Below are 23,053 nucleotides of genomic sequence, written 5' to 3' on the forward strand. Positions count from 1 at the left end.
TCCGTGAAACATAAGATATTACAGTTTAATGTCCCGTACAGTCGCCCCATTTATTTTACAGTGATTGAACGTTAGCTAGCAGAACGGAAGGCAAGGGCAGATTAGCCTCTCGTCGCCTGATCCTCAGAAGGCATCCTGATCTCTTTCCGCGAAACCTACATTTCCTTTTCCAGCGAATCACAGGGATCTGGGCCTGGTCGGGTGTTTGTAGTATATCCTTCGCGTCCGACTCATTGAAGAACTCCTCATCCAATTTGAGGTGAGTAATCCCAGTTCTGATGTCCAAAAGCTCTTTTCGGTCATAAAAGACGGTTGCAGCAACAAAATGTACAAAACAAGTTACGAACAACGCAAAAAGACAAAGAAATTGCATGGTTGGTTAAGATCCGATAAGATGGCAGTCCTCTCCTCCGGCACCATCTTGAACAAGCTTAAAAAACAAGTGTTTTTTCTGTGTTTGTGTCTCTGCATTTAAAGAGTTTAATTCCAAAACACTATATATCCATTTTCAGAAATGTTGGTTAATTAGCTTTTATTTTTTAAAGAAATTATCAAAGAGATTGGTGTGTTTTTTCACTATCTAATCATGGCATGGGGCTATTCAATGATAGACATGTATTTGTTTAAAATCTAGAACTTGATGGTTTCATTTTAGACAGACAAATATGTTTTTTTGCTAAATGCAATATATCCGCCTCTCTCAGAGAAATAAGTAGTACTGCTAGGTTTTACAGTCAAATGTAGCAAATAACTACATTTTCTATAAAGAAATTTACAAATGGTACATTTGTGACATCAATATTTTATAATTCAACACAGTAATATGAGATATACTGTACATGTACATTTTTTGTCATTTAGCCGATGCTCTTATCCAGAGCAACTTACAGTTAGTGCATTCATCTTAAGATAGCTAGGTGAGACAACTACATACAGTGCCTTGCGAAAGTATTCGGCCCCCTTGAACTTTGCGACCTTTTGCCACATTTCAGGTCTCAAACATAAAGATATAAAACTGTATTTTTTTGTGAAGAATCAACAACAAGTGGGACACAATCATGAAGTGGAACAACATTTATTGGATATTTCAAACTTTTTTAACAAATCAAAAACTGAAAAATTGGGCGTGCAAAATTATTCAGCCCCTTTACTTTCAGTGCAGCAAACTCTCTCCAGAAGTTCAGTGAGGATCTCTGAATGATCCAATGTTGACCTAAATGACTAATGATGATAAATACAATCCACCTGTGTGTAATCAAGTCTCCGTATAAATGCACCTGCACTGTGATAGTCTCAGAGGTCCGTTAAAAGCGCAGAGAGCATCATGAAGAACAAGGAACACACCAGGCAGGTCCGAGATACTGTTGTGAAGAAGTTTAAAGCCGGATTTGGATACAAAAAGATTTCCCAAGCTTTAAACATCCCAAGGAGCACTGTGCAAGCGATAATATTGAAATGGAAGGAGTATCAGACCACTGCAAATCTACCAAGACCTGGCCGCCCCTCTAAACTTTCAGCTCATACAAGGAGAAGACTGATCAGAGATGCAGCCAAGAGGCCCATGATCACTCTGGATGAATTGCAGAGATCTACAGCTGAGGTGGGAGACTCTGTCCATAGGACAACAATCAGTCGTATATTGCACAAATCTGGCCTTTATGGAAGAGTGGCAAGAAGAAAGCCATTTCTTAAAGATATCCATAAAAAGTGTCGTTTAAAGTTTGCCACAAGACACCTGGGAGACACACCAAACATGTGGAAGAAGGTGCTCTGGTCAGATGAAACCAAAATTGAACTTTTTGGCAACAATGCAAAACGTTATGTTTGGCGTAAAAGCAACACAGCTCATCACAATGAACACACCATCCCCACTGTCAAACATGGTGGTGGCAGCATCATGGTTTGGGCCTGCTTTTCTTCAGCAGGGACAGGGAAGATGGTTAAAATTGATGGGAAGATGGATGGAGCCAAATACAGGACCATTCTGGAAGAAAACCTGATGGAGTCTGCAAAAGACCTGAGACTGGGACGGAGATTTGTCTTCCAACAAGACAATGATCCAAAACATAAAGCAAAATCTACAATGGAATGGTTCAAAAATAAACATATCCAGGTGTTAGAATGGCCAAGTCAAAGTCCAGACCCGAATCCAATCGAGAATCTGTGGAAAGAACTGAAAACTGCTGTTCACAAATGCTCTCCATCCAACCTCACTGAGCTCGAGCTGTTTTGCAAGGAGGAATGGGAAAAAATGTCAGTCTCTCGATGTGCAAAACTGATAGAGACATACCCCAAGCGACCCCAAGCGACTTACAGCTGTAATCGCAGCAAAAGGTGGCGCTACAAAGTATTAACTTAAGGGGGCTGAATAATTTTGCACACCCAATTCTTCAGTTTTTGATTTGTTAAAAAAGTTTGAAATATCCAATAAATGTTGTTCCACTTCATGATGGTGTCCCACTTGTTGTTGATTCTTCACAAAAAAATACAGTTTTATATCTTCATGTTTGAAGCCTGAAATGTGGCAAAAGGTCGCAAAGTTCAAGGGAGCCGAATACTTTCGCAAGGCACTGTATCACAGTCAAATATGCAGGATACGAACATTCCAGCAAATCAATGGATATAACGTTTTGCAAAAAAACATATTTTTTTATAAAGATCTATAGTCTTTGAATTGAGAACAGAAATATTTGACAGACATGAAGGTAAGCAATCATTTCTGATGAAAAAAACAAATGTAAAATGAGTGAACGTAGTGTTTTGGAAATAAACTCTTTGTGTATTTCTTTGAGAGATGATTTATGTTTCTCGCTAGACATATTTTCAATTTTTTTCATTTGCTTTGTTCTGTGTCTGTCCGTGTCTCTGTCCTTGTCGCTGTCTATTGTGTCTGTCTCTTGCTGTAAACAGCTGCGGAAGCTCATCAGTGACTTCTCCATCTTCATGGCCATTATGACCTTTGTGGGTCTGGACAGGTTAATCGGGCTCAAAACCCCCAAGCTCATTGTTCCCACAGAGTTTAAGGTAAAGGAACAGGTTCAAAATAGCTACTCTTTTTATTAGTTATATTCCTGACCGTACCCTGGAACAGTTGTGTATCATTATACATGTATGTTTTTGTCCTTTAATCAATGAATGGTCACTCGGACACTGTCCCTTACTGACTCCCTTTAGCCCACACGTCCCGACCGGGGTTGGATAGTGCTGCCGTTTGGGAAGAACCCATGGTGGGTGTATTTGGCCAGCTTCGTCCCTGCTCTCCTGGTCACCATCCTCATCTTCATGGACCAGCAGATCAGTGCTGTCATTGTCAACCGGAAGGAGAACAAACTGAGGGTACTTTGAGGGGTGTTTTTATTGATTGATTTAACCTTTATTTATCCTGGAAGTCCCATTGAGTTCAGGAGACCTCTTTTAGAAGGGACACCTGGATGTTCTCTATTATATACACATCCAAGCCTGTTATAGTGCAGACATTGATAACAAGTTTAACCTCAGTTTTTTGGAGATCACAGTGGGCATCACACATGTTGTTTGCCATAATCTCAGTTAACCCAGAACTAAAATCTTGTGTAATTTGTGCAGAATCTGTCCATGAGAGAGGATGTTTGCCACAATGAACCATTTATATTGTATATAAGAGATGTACTTGTAGAGGTAAACTATAGTTCCTAGAACCTTAATTGGGTTTTGGTGTCATGTTGGGGCCTACATAATGCATAGGACAATTGACTCAATGTCATCCCCCAGTGTGAGTTTGTCCTACTCTGTTCTGTATGTTCCTCCACCTGTGTGTCCCTCCCTGGCAGAAAGGGTGTGGCTACCACCTGGACCTGTTCTGGGTGGGGGTGCTGATGGCTGTGTGCTCCTTCTTGGGCCTGCCCTGGTATGTGGCTGCCACTGTCATCTCCATCGCACACATCGACTCGCTGAAGATGGAAAGTGAGTCCAGCGCCCCTGGAGAGCAGCCCCAGTTCCTTGGTGTCAGGTGAGGGAGCACTGAGCAGTGACCGTAGACTTTGACTATGGAGGAAGTACTGGACAGCATTGTCCAGGCAGGGCTTGTCTCTTGTCTGCTGTCTATTATAGATGGAAAGGTTTGCTGGTAGTCATCCCTTCTCTGTTTCTCTCTCGCTTTTTCTCTATTGAACAGGGAGCAGAGACTGACAGGGATTCTGGTGTTTGTTCTCACTGGAGTCTCCATCTTCCTGGCTCCCGTTCTACAGGTCAGTAAAATGTATTCATTTCCTCTGACCTAAACAAGGATTATGGATGAAGGATAAAAAGTATCTGCGCTCCAAATGGCACCCTATTCCCTTTGGGCCTTGGTCAAAAGTAGTGCACTGAATAGTAGTGCACTGGCCATTTGGGGTGCAATCAGTGTGTTTTCTATACCACCACGTAACATTATTAAAGGGGATCAACAAGATAATGTGCTGATGTTGTCTGTGTGTTTAAGATGTGTGTTCTCCCTCTCTTTCACTCACAGTTCATACCCATGCCAGTACTTTACGGTGTGTTTCTCTACATGGGCGTAGCATCTCTCAGCGGCATTCAGGTATGTATGTACCAGAAAACAAAGTAGACAGCCAGTGGTTGTGTCAATTGAAAGTCTCATGGTATGCGGGTTCTTCCTCTGACATGAATTCAAATCTCCAAATGAAGATGCATTCTCTGTGATGTCGTTCTTTTCCTTATCAGAAACCGTGTGTCTGGAGGGAAGGTGACTGTATTCTAGCCGCGTCTAAAGCAATTTGGAGATGCATTCTGATGAGGGCATTAGCTAGGCTGCTCAGAGCGTAGCTAGGATTTCAGTGAAGGGCTCAGTGAGTCTGTTTGTGCTCTGTGTGTTGTGCTTTTTGGCTGCACCCTGCCAATCAAAGGGAAATGTCACAGACGAAAGAGTAAAATGTCAACAGCGAGGTGAACAAACATTAGACAGGGTCCATGAATGTATACATGGAAATACAGTATGTCACAAGCCTATTGCCCACAGTCCATAAACAATTGTGTGTGGCTCAGTTGGTAGAGCATGGAGCTTCCAATGCTTTGGTTGTTGGTTTGATTCCTGCTGGGACCACCCATATAAAAATGTATATACACATTACTGTAAGTTGCTTTGGATAAGTGTCTGCCAAATTGCATATCTTATGGAGATAAAACATTGGAAATTGAGAATAATGTAGACAGTGATGAGTGTGTGTTCTCATTGTCACTCCCCTGTAGTTCTGGGAGAGAATCAAGTTGTACATGATGCCGTCCAAGTACCAGCCTGACTTCCCTTTCCTGCGTCACGTGCCTCTGAGGAGGGTCCACCTCTTCACCTTGGTCCAGATCATCTGTCTGGCTGTCCTTTGGGTTCTCAAGTCCACCGTTCTGGCCATCCTCTTCCCTGTCATGGTATTATTCATGACTCGCTTTTGATTGGAACAAGCATTGATACATAGCTGTCAAACCCATTTGAGTGTCTGCTGTTTTTTTTCTTTCCTTTCAATTTGTGTCCAATTAAGACCTAGACAACCAGCTGAGGTGAGTTTTTACCAATAAATGAGCTTAACTGATCAATCAAGTACAGTACATGGGAGGAGCAAAACCTGCAGACACTTGCCCCTCAATGGAATGTGTATGAAACCCCTGCATTAATGCATAAAAAAGGATGGGCAGCTCTCACAAGCTAAAGTTTTACTTAGATTTATAACCAGAAATCACAACGGACATAATTTCAGCTATACATTCAATCACACTTCAACATACAAATGACCTGATGTGATGTAAATGTTGGTTACTTATGAAGAGTTTAACTTTCATCTTCTTTCCTGTTGATGTTATTTTCTTGTCGTGGAAGTTATGTAAGATAGGATAATGTGCTTGTGTGGTTAACAGATCCTGGGGTTGCTGGTGGTGCGTAAGATGCTGGACATGGTGTTCTCTCAACACGACCTGGCCTGGATAGATGATATCCTGCCTGGGAAAGATAAGAAGAAGGATAAGAAGAAGGGCGATAAAGATGACACGAAGAAGAAAGACAAGAAGAAAGGGAGAGCAGACGACAGCAAAGACAAGGTGAGAAACGTTAAGATTTACTGCCACCAACTGGCTGGTTTAGAGCAAAAGAAACCTGGCTAAATAATGTATTTCTGATGGCTGTGTGTGTTTGTATGCAGGAGAAGTACCGCGCTTACTCCAACTGCTCGCCCAGCTCTGAGTCTGACCTGGACCGCAGGTACTGTGTGCTTAAACTACATGTCCCCTACAGAGACCTCCTTCAGCCCGCTGACGCCCAGTCACAGTGGGCCGCTCACTGCCAGCCAGGCAAATACATCCCCTGATACATAGATTACATAAACATGAAACATCAGCCTGGCAGATTTATGCAGACCCAAAACATGGACGCACACACACACACACATGGGCGCCTGACTTTGTCTTAAAGTTAAAAAATTATTAAAAGAGTTAAACATTTTTAAAACATTTCCTGCAATTGTACACTGTTTCTTTACAGGTGGAATCTATATTTATGAACAGAACACACCTATTTTTCTTAAGTTCTGCCACAAGTTATATTGAGGTCGAGTACTCAAGTGTTTTTAGAACACAAGGCCAGAAAGGAATATGTGCACATTTATCTAGGCCTATATGCCAACAGTGCGCAACAATGCCTAATTTATCATAATCATTACAGATAGCAAAACCTCATTTCTAAATTGTCAATAAAAAAAACATGTGCCATTTAAGATGTATTTTTTTTAAACCGCAACATCAACTGGTTATATTATGTGATGGAATACAATCTTCAAAAGGCAGTAGCCTCAGCAGTGGAGCTTGCTTGTAGAAGCCTATGGCTGTGCAATGGCGTAGCCTTGTTTTGTTAATTTATCAGACAAGACGCTCTTATTTCCCGAGCCATTATAACAGTCAAGACACCTATTTTGTCGTAAAAAACCCCATAATGTATTATAACAGAATAAAATACAACAGAATATTTTTCCAAATGAAAAAAGTGTGAAGTGAATTGCATCTCGCGACTCAATTTGGCATGTTGAAAGATTTTTTTTTATCATTCAGATGTTCGATTTAGTTTATTCTGCCTGTTTGGAATTTTCTAAACGAACAGTTCCACGTAGCGAATTACGGTCACAACATATGTTTACAGTAGGCATAGGCCTAATGATTCTGATGAAAATACAGTCTTTGTCTTTGTCAAACTAATGTTTTTGCATATTTTCAGTGAGGAACCTATGTAGCCTAGCCCTAGACTAACCAACTCAAAGGGAACTAGCAGGTCACAACGTAACCAAAGCGGAAAATAGAAGGAACGCAACTGTCATCATTTGGAATGTAGCTTGTGTATCCCATCGTTTAGATCCTTTTTCTCTAGGCATGTATTTCTAGGCCTAATGGGAGAAGAAATGCTTGATGCTTGGCCTAGTTTATTTTTAGTTGTGCCCCGCAAATGCACATGTAGGCCTATGGAACACTAGTGTCAAAGCAAATTAACATTGTCTTTCAAACCACATTCCACTAAATAGTACTGTATTTAATTATTTTTTTATCTGGTTAAAGATGGAGAGAGACTGATGCCCATCCATACCTACCTCCGACATATTTTTGTCACCGTGTCACCATGACGATGTTTAAAACTTGTCTCAGCAGCAGAAATATTCTATGCAACGGGAGTCAATTTTACTTTACCAAGCAAAGTAGAGCTGTTTTATCGGGGTACAAATATTATGTGCTTTTTAATTTTGCATTGTAACTGCGAAGCGGCCACATGTGCACTCGCACCGAGCACTCAACCAGGACTGTTACTTTTGTAACTGAATTAAAACATTTTATCTATGTGATTTCACCGATTGATGTTGGGGAAATAGATGGCAAAAATGCAGAAGCGTGTTAAATACCTGTAAACAGCTTGGGGAGAAACATTTTTTCACAGTTTTAATCATGTAATATGTGCCATTGCTCAGGCGCCTATGCACACACACACACACACACACACACACACACACACACACACACACACACACACACACACACACACACGCACACACGGTCTTATACAAATAACCTTGTGGACACACACTATTAAGTCCCATTCAAAATCCTATTTTCACTAACCCCTAACCGTAAGCCGCACCCTAACCCTAAACTTAACCCTAACCCTAAAACTAACCCTAGCTCCTAACCCTAATTCTAACCCTAACACTATTTCTAACCTTAACCCTAAACCCCCTCAATATAGCATTTGACCTAGTAGGGACTAACAAAATGTCCCCAGTTGGTCAGATTTTGGTTTGTTTACTTTTCTTGTGGAGGCTTTTGGTCCCCACAAGTATAGTTAAACATGTCCACGCGCACACACACAGCTATAAATACACACATAATTTATCACAGACAGTGTTCCATATTGTTCTCAGAGAATATACCTTCACACCCTTCTCTCCATGCACTTTGATACGATGCAGATAGTTTTTGCACATGTTTTTTCCCCCTAGTGCTAAAGAAAAAACAAAATGTCCACTAAGGGGCAGTCCCAGGACCGAGTTTGGGGAAACCCTGTGCTAAGCAACATTTGCTGCTATTTTTAAAGCTGCGTTACGCTGCGTTAGGAAAACTAGTTGTGTCATTTTGTGTCAGTGTCTCTCGATATGTGTACACACACCACAAGGCACAAGCATGTGCATAATTCCAGCATGCTAGCCAATAGCTATACACTATCTCCTATGTATTTTCACTTTCTACGGCACGGTATATATTCTGTAGAAATGTTTGACATATTGGAATAGATTCATAAAAGTTTACAATTATATTTGAATGTAGTGGATGCACAGTATTTGAGTATTTGAGAGTGAACAGCGTTTGGTCCACTGTATGTGTGCATCCCCATGCCACATGCATCAGGCTTTTCTCAGAGTGTTGGTTGTTTCTTTTTCCTCAATGTGTTGTATAGTCTAGTTGCCTATCTATGGGTCCCATTCACAAACAGAAAAGTTTAGTTTAGTTGTGTCGTCATCCCATATAGTTGCATATTCTTCCCCTTCTATCATTTTAGTCATGCCTACCTCTGCATGGTATTTTTGAATAGGAACTATGACAACAATTTGTGTCTGCGTTACGTTTAAGGAAGCATAGTTCAGAATAGACTTATTGAAGATTAAGATCAAGGACCAACTGAAATTTGACTTCTGCTTTATCCCAACCCCTCCGAAAGACACACAGGTTATAGATGTTGGATCAGGGGGCTGCCACACTGGGCGCACGTGGAGCAGTTGTTCTGGGTGTTAAGTGCCTTGCTCAAGGGCACAACGGTAGGCAATGGCATCTAGGGTTTGATACCAGCAACCCTCCAGTTGCCAGCTCACTTCCTGACAGATTTTTCCCACTAGGTATGGGTTTCGAACTGGCAATCCTCCGGTCGCTGGCTCGACTCTAACCGCTAGGCTACCTGCCGCCCAAGGTCAGACCTACGTCTTTGCTTGTGGTTTTTCTAAATAAATTAGGAAAGGGAAAACTGCAAAGTAAGGACAAACTTTCATTAAGTGAAGTTTTGCATTTATTCTTCACAAACTGTACATTGCATTCATTCCCACCCCTCACATTCCAAATAGGGTGTGAGCTGATCAAGAAGGGTGCAATTGCAGACCGCAATTAGAAGCATTGTCTGATATAAGCGTTTCTTGATATCAAGTTACACCCATTGATGCTCGCCATTGGTCTGTGGCCATTTTTTTTCACGTAGAGGACAACAATTGTTGGCAACTGCTAACCTTAACCTCAGTCTCATAACCTTCCACGCTAATTATCCTAACCTGCCACGTTAGTTATCCTAACATGTTATGTAAACAAATCATCTGTGTCGAGAAACCATCAGTCTCACAACACCAGAACTGACCAATGGCAGGTATCAATGGGTGATCCCTGATATTAGGGAACTAATATCAGTTTGCAGTTTGCAATTGCACCATATTCAGATGATCCACAGAAAGGCTTGAAACACTATGGCATAAAGAACAGACATCAATCACAGTTGACAGCCAGCCTAACTCTCTGTCCTGTTGTTTCACATTAGTTTGTCCAACCTCCCCTCTAGTCTAATTTACTCTCTGGTACTATGCATCAGATCCATATTACATCTAACAACTGACTACCTCCCTGTCTAGCCCAAGGTTACCTTACCCCTCTCCCGTCCCTCCTTCCTTCTGTGTTTCTTGCCTCTCGTTGTGTATGTCATATATTTAATTGAACATAATATTTTATCCAAAGCGACTTACAGTAGTGGATGCATACATTCTTGTATGTGTGGCACAGCGGTAATCGAACCAATCTGAGCCACGCAGGACCACATGTATGTATCATAACTGGAACTTGCCGTTCCTCAGCATCACCCTGCATCTGAAGATCTCCTGTCCCTCATCCCCGACGGTTCCTATGGCCCACGGCCGTGGCATGGCCTTCCCCGTGCCCCAGGTGAAGATCGAGATGGAGTCGGACTAGGACACGGACACTGATCACCCCCGCCACAGGGACTTGGTCAGCGAAACAACGCTTTAGGCGATTGACAGACCGAGTTGTCACCTGTAGGCACTGACTGCTGTGTGACAGAGCACAGGCAAACGTGGGTCCACTGCGGACTCTGTACAGTACATAGATGTAAAATGCTGACCCACTTACACACCAAGACTCTTCTAGAATGCCTGCAGAGGACAGTACAAGGTGGCGTGGACTAACAGCTGACAGCATATGACACCTAACATAAATGAACTGGGAATACAACATGCACATGGAGCACTACATTTCCCATAGCTGTCAATTTCAATGTGTCCAAAATCCCAGCAACAGTTTCTGCTTTTAAACTAGGAGGCACTTTGCTGAACTGTCATGGATATCTCTGTTGAGAACATGTTGACTGTATAGTTTTCAGGATATGCATAAGGTTAGAAACACAATGGAGGGATATAGGAGAAAGGTGAGTGAAAGATCTGGTATGTGCTGTATATGAGAGTATTTTGTGTCAAGATATTTATTTAGATTATAAAAGTATATAGTATATATTTTTCACTGTTCATACAGATATATATATATATATGTATATATGTATGAAGTGTGAGGTCCAGAATAACTTGAAGTGAAATCCAGAATTTCAATGTCAGTCAAATTGGCCTGCCTTTTCATCTGATAAATGAGTTCTTGATTATCCTTCTTCAGCAAATAATTGTGTTTTTGTGTGTGTGTGTATGTGTGTTGTGAGGTTGTATGGTGCCTCTTTTTGTAGAAAACTAGCTTGCCTATTCCCTCGTTCCTATTCCCTCTTGTGTTTTAAAGCCACTGGGGAAAAAAGAAACAGACAACAAATGTGAATAGCCTACTTGACTGAATATTGTTGTTTTTGAAAAATGATTGATTTGTTAATAACATGGTTGAATACAGCGTTTTCCAATCGTTATATTATCCCATACTGCAGGGGTCAACTAGATTCAGCTGTGGGGTGTTATAAATTTGTACTCTGCAAATTGAAAAAAAAATACTCTACAGGATGAAGCAAGAAGCCCAAACCAGGGTTCATACACATTTTGACAGATGGATTTTCATGACTTTTCCAGGACTTCTCCATGACATTTAAACTCATTTCAATGACAAAAAAATTGCATGCTTAAATGTGTTATCGACACTGGGAAGCACTTACAAAAGCATGCACACCCAGTAGCTCTCCATCTTCCAAAATATTTAATAATTGTAAAACATTGCAACTTTACAACCAAATACATTTATACCTTAATAAAACAATTCACTCATTCAATATATCTAAGATCAAATGGCTATGATAGGCCACAAATCTTTAGAGCTGTGCTTTTGGCTTAGCCCACATATTACTTCAGGAAATGTATTTTTTTAGTTTAGTCATATTTATCTTAGCTATGCCTACCTTAGAAGTGTTTACTTTGCAGGCTGGCAAGCATCTATAGAGTTGCAATGTCCACATACATTTGATGCCCAAATCCACTGGAAGTACAGTTGAAGTCGGAAGTTTACATAACACTTAGGTTGGAGTCATTGAAACTTGTTTTTCAACCACTCCACAAATTTCATGTTAACAAACTAGTTTTGGCAAGTCGGTTAGGACATCTTCTTTGTGCATGACACAAGTCATTTTTCCAACAATTGTTTACAGGCAGATTATGTCACTTATAAATCACTGTATCACAATTCCAGTGAGTCAGATGTTTACATACACTAAGTTGACTGTGCCTTTAAACAGCTTGGAAAAGTCAAGAAAATTATGTAATGACTTTAGAAGCTTCTGATAGGCTAATTGACATCAATTGAGTCAATTGGAGGTGTACCTGTGGATGTATTTCAAGGCCTACCTTCCAACTCAGTGCCTCTGCTTGACATAGGAAAATCAAACGAAATCAGCCAAGACCTCAGAAAAAAAATTAGTTCAAACTAGTTCATCCTTTTTATCACGTTCATCTGTACAAACAATAGTATGCAAGTATAAACATGGGACCACGCAGCCGTCATACCGCTCAGGAAGGAGACGCGTTCCGTCTCCTAGAGATGAATGTACTTTGCTGCTAAAAGTGCAAATCAATCCCAGAACAACAGCAAAGGACCTTGTGACGATGCTGGAGGTAAAACGAGTCCTATATCGACATAACCTGAAAGGCCACTCAGCAAAAAAGAAGCCACTGCTCCAAAACCGCCATAAAAAAAGCCAGACTACGGTTTGCAACTGCACATGGGTACAAAGATCGTACTTTTTGGAGCAATGTCCTGTCTGATGAAACAAAAATAGAACTGTTTGGTAATAATTACCATTGTTATGTTTGGAGGAAAAAGGGGGAGACTTGAAAGCCGAAGATCACCATCCATAACCGTGAAGTATGGGCACCCCCCGCAGCATCATGTTGTGAGGGTGCTTTGGCGCAGGAGGGACTGGTGCACTTTACAAACTAGATGGCATCATGGGGCGGAAAAATTATGTGGACATATTGAAGCAACATCTCAAGACATCAGTCAGGAAGTTAATGCTTGGTCTCAAATGGGTCTTCCAAATGGACAATGACCCCAGGCATACTTCCAAACCTGACTCTGTTACACCAACTCTGTCAGGAGGAATGGGCCAAAATTCACCCAACTTATTGTGGGAAGCTAAAAGCTGAAATAAATCATTCTCTCTACTATTATTCTGACATTTCACATTCTTAAAATAAAGTGGTGATCCTAACTGACCTAAACCAGGGAATTGTTACTAGGGGTAAATGTCAGGAATTGTGAAAAACTGAGTTTAAATGTATTTGGCAAAGGTGTAGGTAAACTTCCGACTTATCTACAAAAACAAGTTTTGCAGCCACATAATGAAAAATGAAGACTAAATCTAATATTTTTCCTAAAATTAGTTTTCGCGATTCACAAATGATTATTTTGATTCACATGTCTCAATTCACAACGATTGAACAGAAGCCCAACTAACACAATGGTGAATTAGTGAATCGTTCATTTCTTCAATAACAGTTTCAAATATTAATTTGTGTGGCACTTTGTATGGCTTTGTTCACAATCCTGGCTGATATGTTCATTATACAGTGCCTTGCGAAAGTATTCGGCCCCCTTGAACTTTGCGACCTTTTGCCACATTTCAGGCTTCAAACATAAAGATATAAAACTGTATGAAGAATCAACAACAAGTGGGACACAATCATGAAGTGGAACGACATTTATTGGATATTTCAAACTTTTTTAACAAATCAAAAACTGAAACATTGGGCGTGCAAAATTATTCAGCCCCCTTAAGTTAATCAAATCAAATCAAATTTATTTATATAGCCCTTCGTACATCAGCTGATATCTCAAAGTGCTGTACAGAAACCCAGCCTAAAACCCCAAACAGCAAGCAATGCAGGTGTAGAAGCACGGTTAATAGCAAGTTAATACTTTGTAGCGCCACCTTTTTCTGTGATTACAGCTGTAAGTCGCTTGGGCTATGTCTCTATCAGTTTTGCACATCGAGAGACTGAATTTTTTTACCATTCCTCCTTGCAAAACAGCTCAAGCCCAGTAAGGTTGGATGGAGAGCATTTGTGAACAGCAGTTTTCAGTTCTTTCCACAGATTCTCGATTGGATTCAGGTCTGGACTTTGACTTGGCCATTCTAACTTTATTTATTTATCTTTATTTTTGAACCATTCCATTGTAGATTTTGCTTTATGTTTTGGATCATTGTCTTGTTGGAAGACAAATCTCCGTCCCAGTCTCAGGTCTTTTGCAGACTCCATCAGGTTTCCTTCCAGAATGGTCCTGTATTTGGCTCCATCCATCTTCCCATCAATTTTAACCATCTTCCCTGTCCCTGCTGAAGAAAAGCAGGCCCAAACCATGACCATGATGCTGCCACCACCATGTTTGACAGTGGGGATGGTGTGTTCAGGGTAATGAGCTGTGTTGCTTTTACGCCAAACATAACGTTTTGCATTGTTGCCAAAAAGTTCAATTTTGGTTTCATCTGACCAGAGCACCTTCTTCCAGATGTTTGGTGTGTCTCCCAGGTGGCTTGTGACAAACTTTAAACAACACTTTTTATGGATATCTTTAAGAAATGGCTTTCTTCTTGCCACTCTTCCATAAAGGCCAGATTTGTGCAATATACGACTGATTGTTGTCCTATGGACAGAGTCTCCCACCTCAGCTGTAGATCTCTGCAGTTCATCCAGTGATCATGGGCCTCTTGGCTGTATCTCTGATCAGTCTTCTCCTTGTATGAGCTGAAAGTTTAGAGGGACGGCCAGGTCTTGGTAGATTTGCAGTGGTCTGATACTCCTTCCATTTCAATATTATCGCTTGCACAGTGCTCCTTGGGATGTTTAAAGCTTGGGAAATCTTTTTGTATCCAAATCCGGCTTTAAACTTCTTCACAACAGTATCTCGGACCTGCCTGGTGTGTTCCTTGTTCTTCATGATGCTCTCTGCGCTTTTAACGGACCTCTGAGACTATCACAGTGCAGGTGCATTTATACGGAGACTTGATTACACACAGGTGGATTGTATTTATCATCATTAGTCATTTAGGTCAACATTGGATCATTCAGAGATCCTCACTGAACTTCTGGAGAGAGTTTGCTGCACTGAAAGTAAAGGGGCTGAATAATTTTGCACGCCCAATTTATCAGTTTTTGATTTGTTAAAAAGGTTTGAAATATCCAATGTCGTTACACTTCATGGTTGTGTCCCACTTGTTGTTGATTCTTCACAAAAAAATACAGTTTTATATCTTTATGTTTGAAGCCTGAAATGTGGCAAAAGGTCTCAAAGTTCAAGGGGGCCGAATACTTTCGCAAGGCACGAAAGTATTCTTTCGCAAGTTCACTTTCGCAAGTTCACTTTCGCAAGTTCTCAAAGTTCAAGGGGGCCGAATACTTTCGCAAGGCACTGTATATATATATATATACAGTGCCTTACAGTGCCTTGCGAAAGTATTCGGCCCCCTTGAACTTTGAGAACTTGCGAAAGTGAACTTGCGAAAGTGAACTTGCGAAAGAATACTTTCTTGCCTTGCGAAAGTATTCGGCCCCCTTGAACTTTGCGACCTTTTGGTAGATTTGCAGTGGTCTGATACTCCTTTTGCCACATTTCAGAAGTAGTGATATATATATATATATATATATATTTATAAATTGATAAAATATTTAATAATTTTCTAAATAAAGTACCTTAAGAGAAATTATTAAATTCATTTCCATGACTTTTTCCATACTTTTCGGATTTGATCATTTTTCTAAACTTTTCCAGGCCTGGAAAACACAATATTAAAATTCCATGACTTTTTCAGGATTTTCATGATGTACAAACCCTGTCAAGAAAAAATTGTATTTGAAATTGTATTTGACAAAAACAATAATTTCAAACCTTGATTACATTGGTACATGATCATACATGTCTCTCTGTTTATGAGTGGAAATACATGGGAATGGATTTACTAAATTGAAATAATTTTAAAGTCATTTATGTAAAAAACGGAAATTTAACAAAATAATTAGTAATAATTTTGTCCGCGGGCCGCCAGTTGACGATCCCTGCCCTATTGTGTGTAAATGACTGCGGACACTTACTGAGCAGACACCTAACAATAACCCAAAGACGATGTACAAACTGTATTCTTTTGATATTTTCTTTGTTGCTAAATGTTGATCCTTTCAACATGATAGATTTTATCAACAGAGAAATGCCTGTGCATTATTTATTTTTTGTATGTATTATTATAGAATTAGTAAGACCATAACTAATTATGTATTTATTATTATACTGAAAAAATATTTAAACACAACATGCAACAATTTCTATTTTACTGAGTTACAGTTCATAGAAGGAAATCAGTCAATTCAAATAAATTCATTAGCCCCTGTGTGAAATCTATGGATTTCACATGACTGGGCAGGGGCGCACTCATGGGTGGGTCTGGGAGGGTGTAGGTCCAACTCTTGGAAGCCAGGCCCAGCCAATCAGAATTAGATTTTCCCCACAAAAGGGCTTTATTACACAGAAATACTCCTCAGTTTCATCAGCTGTCCAGGTGGCTGGTCTCAGACAATCCCACAGGTGAAGAAGCTGGATGTGGAGGTCCTGGGCTGGTGTAGTTGCACGTGGTCTGCAGTTGTGAGGCCGGTTGTATGTACTGCCAAATTCTCTAAAACGATGTTGGAGGCGGCCTATGGTAGAGCAATTAGCATTCAATTCTATGGTGGACATTCCTGCAGTTATCATGCCAATTGCACACTCCCTCAAATCTTGAGACATCTTTGGCCCAGCATAAGGTGCACCTGTGCAATGAGCATGCTGTTTAATCACCTTCTTGATATGCCACACCTGTCAGGTGGATGGATAATCTTGGCAAAGAAGAAATGCTCACTAACAGGGATGAAAACAAATGTTGTGCACAAAACTTGAGTAATAAGCTTTTTGTGCATATGGAACATTTCTGGGATCTTTTCAGCTCATAAAACATGGGGCATGTTTATATTTTTGTTCAGTATATTTACATGATTTATAAATTGTACAGATAAAAAATCTTGTCAACTTTCTGTGAACAAGAAACAGGAGCAAGGCCACTAAAAGTAAGCCATAAAGGGGAAGGCAAAAGCTCAGGTTCTCCCCCAGTGTTTATAAACACTGGCATTTGAATATGAAATACCCCTACCTGTACAAAATACCATTCAATTCACTAGCTACACATTTTTTGTATGGACGTGATGTTTTAGGAAATATAGGAATAAATGTGACACTGCATAATGAAGTTTGTAGTGAGGTGTTTTGTAGAAGTAGTGATGAGCCTCCCTATGTTCCTAATGTCTCACGTTTCCTCTCCACAACTCTTCTTTGGCACATGTGATAATCTCTACGATAAGTAAACATCCAGACAATAGTTACACTAACATACACAAATACAGATGGACCAGCAACATTAAGTTAATGTAGGACACATTATACATTCTGTAGAAGAGACATCCCTATGTCACTCGTGAAGCCGTCTGCGAAACCCTCTCCTTCGACCAGGGTGGGCATCTTGTTGCACATGGGGCACAGTTTGTTCCTCTCCTGTGAGGCTCTCATCCAGACAATGAGGTTCCAGCGCTGCCCAGAGGAGATGGGCAGGGCACCATGCATGTGTTGTCCTCTGTGGAGGATACCCTCTGTCACTTTGTGCTCTACCTCTGTACATGCTGTCTCACTCAGAGGCACCTGCAGGGGCAGCAAAAACACCATCAGCCACTGAACCATACTAGACTAACAATGAGAATGTTTACTAAAGTGCTGTGGTGACTTTTGTTCATGCAACTAATAAATCTGTGTGATTTCACAACCTAAAATGTAACAGTGTGTAACCTGGTATGGTTTTTAAACCACAGTGTGTGTGGAATTAATGAGAGATAGTATGAATCTAAACCAAGAGCACAGCTCCATTTATTATTTCATTCTATATAACACTATTGTGTTATCACACATCCCCATCTGGCTCTAACGAGGCACCTGTCTCATGTCACCAAAGTAGAGATTCCCCTCCGTGAACTCTTTCCCCAGAGACACGTTGAGAGTGACCTCTGCGTTGTCGTAGTGGTAGCTGATGTCCAAGTCTTCATGCATGTCATATTTCACCATGAAGGCCTTGTGGCTGTCCAGGTAGCATCCCCCACAGTCATGGTAGAGCAGAGATGTGAGAGGCTGCAGATACTGCTCACGGAGAGGGATGATGAAGCCTTCGTCAAACCCTAACTCGTTCAGGAGGATCTGTGTGGACAAAAGAACATCACCAACAAAAGGAACATGAGTTACCACAGGTAACACTTTATACATTGAGCATTTTGCCTGAAATCTCCAAATCTAATATTCTACAGATTTCTCTCATATATAAGAGGACGTGTACCCCATAGTTATTCATGGTATTCGGTCTGCCCTTGGGCGATCTAGATTGTTCAAAGTGTTCCATCTCTTCTATCAGCTCATCACAGAAGATTTTCTTGAACACAGGAAAGCGGAATACCCTTGCCGCTTTAAGAAATAACAAATAATGAGTTAGGCCCTAATGTGGACAATGGAATAAAAATGCCTATGAAGTTGAACAGTCATGACAGGCACCACCTATGTCAAATATGAACTCTAAGGAAAACTCACCTGCTTCTGTCTGCATTAAACTCAACAGTCCCTCTTTACTGGCCTCATCACTTCGACAATAATCCACCATCTGTTTAAACTCTGGTGCCATATAGGACTCCTAAAGAGATAGACAATTAAGTAAATTACACTGTACAGTAATACCCCAGATCAAAGGGTTAATTAACAGTATCTGTGTATGGATTTGAAGACTGCAGTACTATTGTATGATTCCTACATGGAGAAGGTAGACATGGTCATGGAGTGGTTTATAAATCCCCTTAATGGCTGCAGCTCTCTCAGCTGACTTCACACCAAGGCTCCTGCGCCTTTCAACTTCTTTCTCAATCTAGATAAGAAACATTCAACCCATACATTAAAATATAATGGAAATTCAGTCCGATTTGACCAAAATACTTAAAATACATGGGTCTACTTGCCTTTTCCAGGATGTCCTTGAATTCTGTGTCAGTGGAGCAGCCAAGATTTCTTAACACCTGGAATGTAAACAGAAGTAAGGTAGTAAGGCTAACTTTACACTCATCTAACAAGATGCTGTAACGTGACAACCGTCTGTAGATGTACTGCCTAGCTAGGCCAGATACCCACCGCTTGATAATCAGATCTAAACTGGTGCTCGGATAGAAATCTGACATGAAGTTTGAACTCCTCGAGGAAAATATTGTCAGTGCTAAAACAACTACAAGTGTAAAATGTTGCCTTGGAATCCTTGTCGTGTTGCATGACTTGTCATATAAAGATAATACGAATCAACGTATTATAGGACAATTCATAATAATATTGGCTAATATAGCAGTTAAACGTTGGGGATATCGCCCGCGGAACTGTAGTTGTTTGTTGTGATCCAACTATGTTATGTGTCCGATGTGAAATGATACTCTCAGCATTTAGTTTCCATGATTTGTAATCAACAAAAGAGCTCAAACAGAGACACATTGGTGTATATAAAATATATAAATATCAAACAGTACTCTATTATTTAAATATGTGGCCATTTTTGGATTCAAGAGGAAAGGTAAACTTCGAGTTGCGTTTCCGGGTCCGTCAACATAAATCGTCCGTTCGCAGAATACTAAGGAAACATACGAATCTCTCATCCGTTGATTCTTATTTAGTTACAGTGGTTTTAGGTCCCTTTTTAGCTGCTGAGATGTTGAGTGTGGATTCGTTGCAAGTGGTGGCTGAAGAGGAGGTGGTGGAGTCGAGCTCAAACCGACTGGGTGACATCTACACGTTTGTGGCCGAGGGCTGCTACCCCCAGACTATGAATCCTATACGAAAGAAGAAGCTCAAAAGATATGCTCAGAAATTCATAATTGATGGTAAGAGAGTGAATAGATAACAAATAACAAGAAAATTCTTAATGTGTAGAGGGCAGTTGAAATGTGTGTTGTTGACTAGAATAGCATCTCTTTCTAATTGCATGTTGTCTGTGTGGTTTTGTTGTTCTAGAGGGTCGACTGTATTATGTGGGGCCCAAGAAGGAAGAGAAGCGAGAGGTGGTGATTGAAGCGGAACGTAAGAGGCATATATTCCTAGAGTGCCACTTCAATGACATCGGTCATCACTTGGGACAAAAGAAGACTGTTCACAAGATCCAAAGCAAGTATTACTGGCTGGGTATTGTGAAGTACGTCGTGGACTGGGTATGTGCGTCTCTTTGGACTTCAGTGTAATGCAATAATACAACTTGGAGGCATATCATTAATGTATTCTTCTTACAAATTGTGTTTGTGCATTTGTCTGCCTTAGATAAAGGTATGTGAAACCTGTCAACGCTCGGAGAGGAACAAAAACATGACAAGGACTGTTCGGCCAATCAAAGTGGAAGCTCCCTGGGAAAATCTAGGGATTGATATATTTGGTAAATAAACTCTAAGAAAACTTCTAAGAAAATTAAACTACTCATCTAGTGTAACTGGTTTAAAATGACTAGCTAGTTAGCTGTGCACGGTAGTAGTAGCGTTTCAATTGGTGTCGTCACCTCAGCTGAGAAGTTGAGGTAGTTGTTTCCCTGTTTCCCGCGGCTTTTGTGGAGCGATTGGTGATGATGCTTCGTGGGAGGCAGTTGTCGATGTGGTGAGAGGGTACCTGGTTCAAGCCGAGGGTGTGGCGAGGAGAGGGACAGAAGAAACACTATTACACTAGTCTCAGAACAATAGATAAAGAGTTCAAATGTTTGTCTGACTTTGTTGAATTTGCTCTTCTGCCACACACTAATCGCGCCGATGGCAAATAAAATATGGCAATATTTTGACAGCTAGCTGTCTTCATCAGGGTTTCATGTCAAGCACTGCAGGTCACCAGTGTATATATAGGTTTCCATTGGACACACGCAGGTGTTTGCAATCATGGCTGGCTATGGCATGACATCATTGGTCAATTTACACATAACAATAATATCGAGAAAAGCATGAATGGATACACAATGATCGTAGCCTAGAGTACACAATTTAATTTACAATCAATGGAAAAAATCACAAATAGCCTACATCTTAAAAAGCTTTTATAAATTTATTTAAAATAGATAGAAAAATCACAGGAGTTTCTGATCAAACTCAATGTTCAGACCAAAGGAAGCGAGGGTCTTTAAATTAAAGAATCGGTTCTTCTTTTCACCAGGACCCTTCCCAGAAACCCAGCAAGGTAATTCAAGCGTGGTAGTCATTACAGATTACTTCAGCAAGTGGGTGGAGGCATTCCCCATTCAAAAGAGAGATTGCCTCTCTGTTGCCAGATGTATTTCTACATCCATTTACAGGTAGCCTAATTAAACACACACACATTTCAATACTAATTTGAATATTATCTGCAAGGTACATCAATCATCAACAACATGAGTTGTCATGAGATGGCGCTCAATCACCATATTCCCCCCCCCCCCCCTACCAGGTTTGGGGCAGCAAAAACAATTATCTCCACACAAAGTGTTGACTTTTGTGATGAGGTGAGTAATTATTAGCCTGTGTCTATTTACAGACTTAACGAAGTGGATAGGCCGATATCAACATTTCTCCCGTAATGTTACTTCCAGGTGACCAAGCACCTGTGTGACAGGTGGAACATAGTGCAGAGTGTGTCTGCTGTGGAGCTGAACCCGCTACACGACCGCAGCAGTGGCCTGCTGAAGGAGGCCATCACTCAGGTGGTGGCAGAGAAACGGGCAGAGTGGGACGATTTCCTGGACCCTGTTTTATATCTGTTTAGGATGACCATCGACCCCACAACCAAGTTCACACCCTATTCACTCATGTTCAGCAGGGAAGCCATTTTGCCCAGTGAGGTGATATGTTTTCTTTGTGTCACTTTGTTTGGTTTAAAAATGCATCAAATTGTGTTATTACTATGTAATTGTTCATGTTTAGTTACTAATTTTCGATTCCTTTTGTCAAGACAAAAGCTGCTCCTTTCAGTTACGACCAAGAGACGGATTTGTATCACTCAAAGAAAGAGGCCTCTGCTTGTATGACAGTGATGCAGGAACAGCAGATCTCTGTCAAACAGCTGGTGAGTTTGAATTGGAAATGCAATATCTTCACTTTTGGGAGATGCTGTGCTACACCACTAAAGAGAGCCTGATGAGCTTGTTTCATGGCTGCCACTTCATTTCTACTTCACTGCTGACTCACTTGACTTCAACCCTCTTGCTCTTTGGGAAGCATAATTCATCAGGACATACTGTGGGTCAATGTGTGACGTTCCCATGTGAGCTTTCTCTGTATTCAATTGGAAATGGTAAATAATTGTTTGTGCTTACAGGTGATCGCCAACATGAATGCGGCCTACAAACAGGAAAAGAAGAATGCCAAGAGAAGATCTCGGAACATGCCCTCCATCACTTTCAAAGTCACCGACCCTATGTTTTGCTCTGGAGAGTCACCCTCCCAGAAAAAACTGAAACCGAGCATTTACTTGTCTTTCCCTGTAGAAACAGTCCTCGCCACTAAGCAAAGCTGCTCAGATGATAAAAATAGTGACTTGGAATACCCCCTGGTTTCTGATGTTCATTGAGGCCTGCTATGCTGGGGTTATGGTATACAGGGTACATAATTGAGACTCATACAGTGACTGTATTGATGCCTCAATTATTTGTCTCGCTTCAGTGCTGCGATGGAGACATTCTGTCCACACAGCTTCACCCCTGAGAGAAGATTGGCAAACATAGAGGCAACCAACATCAAGAATCCTGACCAAAAATATTGATGAATTATTGGGTTGGTCACGTGTCCAAATACATAGGATCTCTCTAGCAGTGCCTGGTGGATTTGTGGTCTTGTCATTGCTTTTTGTTTTCAGCAAGAGGTGAACGAAATTAATACTTTTACACTAGATCATGTAGAATACACCTAGATTTCCACCTCTTTTCAAAATCGGATATGAAGTCGCATTG

The 23,053-nt window shown here is 40.8% G+C and overlaps 2 protein-coding genes across 3 annotated transcripts in view; one reads left to right on the plus strand and one right to left on the minus strand.

Annotated features, from left to right (window-relative positions):
- Positions 1–11,200, plus strand: part of slc4a5a (solute carrier family 4 member 5a) — a 31,856-nt gene extending 20,656 nt beyond the window's left edge. Inside the window, exons 16-24 of the mRNA XM_031805477.1 lie at positions 2,911–3,024; positions 3,175–3,336; positions 3,810–3,988; positions 4,154–4,226; positions 4,490–4,558; positions 5,227–5,400; positions 5,884–6,063; positions 6,165–6,223; positions 10,380–11,200. Of these exons, the coding sequence (XP_031661337.1) occupies positions 2,911–3,024; positions 3,175–3,336; positions 3,810–3,988; positions 4,154–4,226; positions 4,490–4,558; positions 5,227–5,400; positions 5,884–6,063; positions 6,165–6,223; positions 10,380–10,494 (1,125 nt within the window). The 3' untranslated portion in view covers positions 10,495–11,200. The remainder of the gene's footprint in view (positions 1–2,910; positions 3,025–3,174; positions 3,337–3,809; positions 3,989–4,153; positions 4,227–4,489; positions 4,559–5,226; positions 5,401–5,883; positions 6,064–6,164; positions 6,224–10,379) is intronic.
- A 5,778-nt stretch (positions 11,201–16,978) lies between these two features.
- Positions 16,979–20,919, minus strand: ogfod2 (2-oxoglutarate and iron-dependent oxygenase domain containing 2). Of its 2 annotated transcripts, none has more exons than XM_020474404.2 (7): positions 20,648–20,919; positions 19,083–19,139; positions 18,881–18,991; positions 18,664–18,763; positions 18,416–18,540; positions 18,022–18,279; positions 16,979–17,733 (listed from the first exon to the last, which is right to left on the minus strand). In XM_020474404.2, the coding sequence occupies exons 4-7, from the start codon at positions 18,752–18,754 to the stop codon at positions 17,476–17,478; spliced, it is 732 nt and encodes a 243-aa protein (XP_020329993.1). In that variant the 5' UTR covers positions 18,755–18,763; positions 18,881–18,991; positions 19,083–19,139; positions 20,648–20,919; the 3' UTR covers positions 16,979–17,475. The 2 variants fall into 2 exon arrangements, with proteins under 2 accessions (XP_020329993.1, XP_020329971.1); XM_020474382.2 differs by lacking the exon at positions 20,648–20,919 and adding an exon at positions 19,252–19,684.
- Between the last annotated feature and the right edge of the window lie 2,134 nt (positions 20,920–23,053).

This window comes from Oncorhynchus kisutch, linkage group LG3 (genome assembly GCF_002021735.2).
Source record: "Oncorhynchus kisutch isolate 150728-3 linkage group LG3, Okis_V2, whole genome shotgun sequence".
Taxonomy (NCBI): domain Eukaryota; kingdom Metazoa; phylum Chordata; class Actinopteri; order Salmoniformes; family Salmonidae; genus Oncorhynchus; species Oncorhynchus kisutch.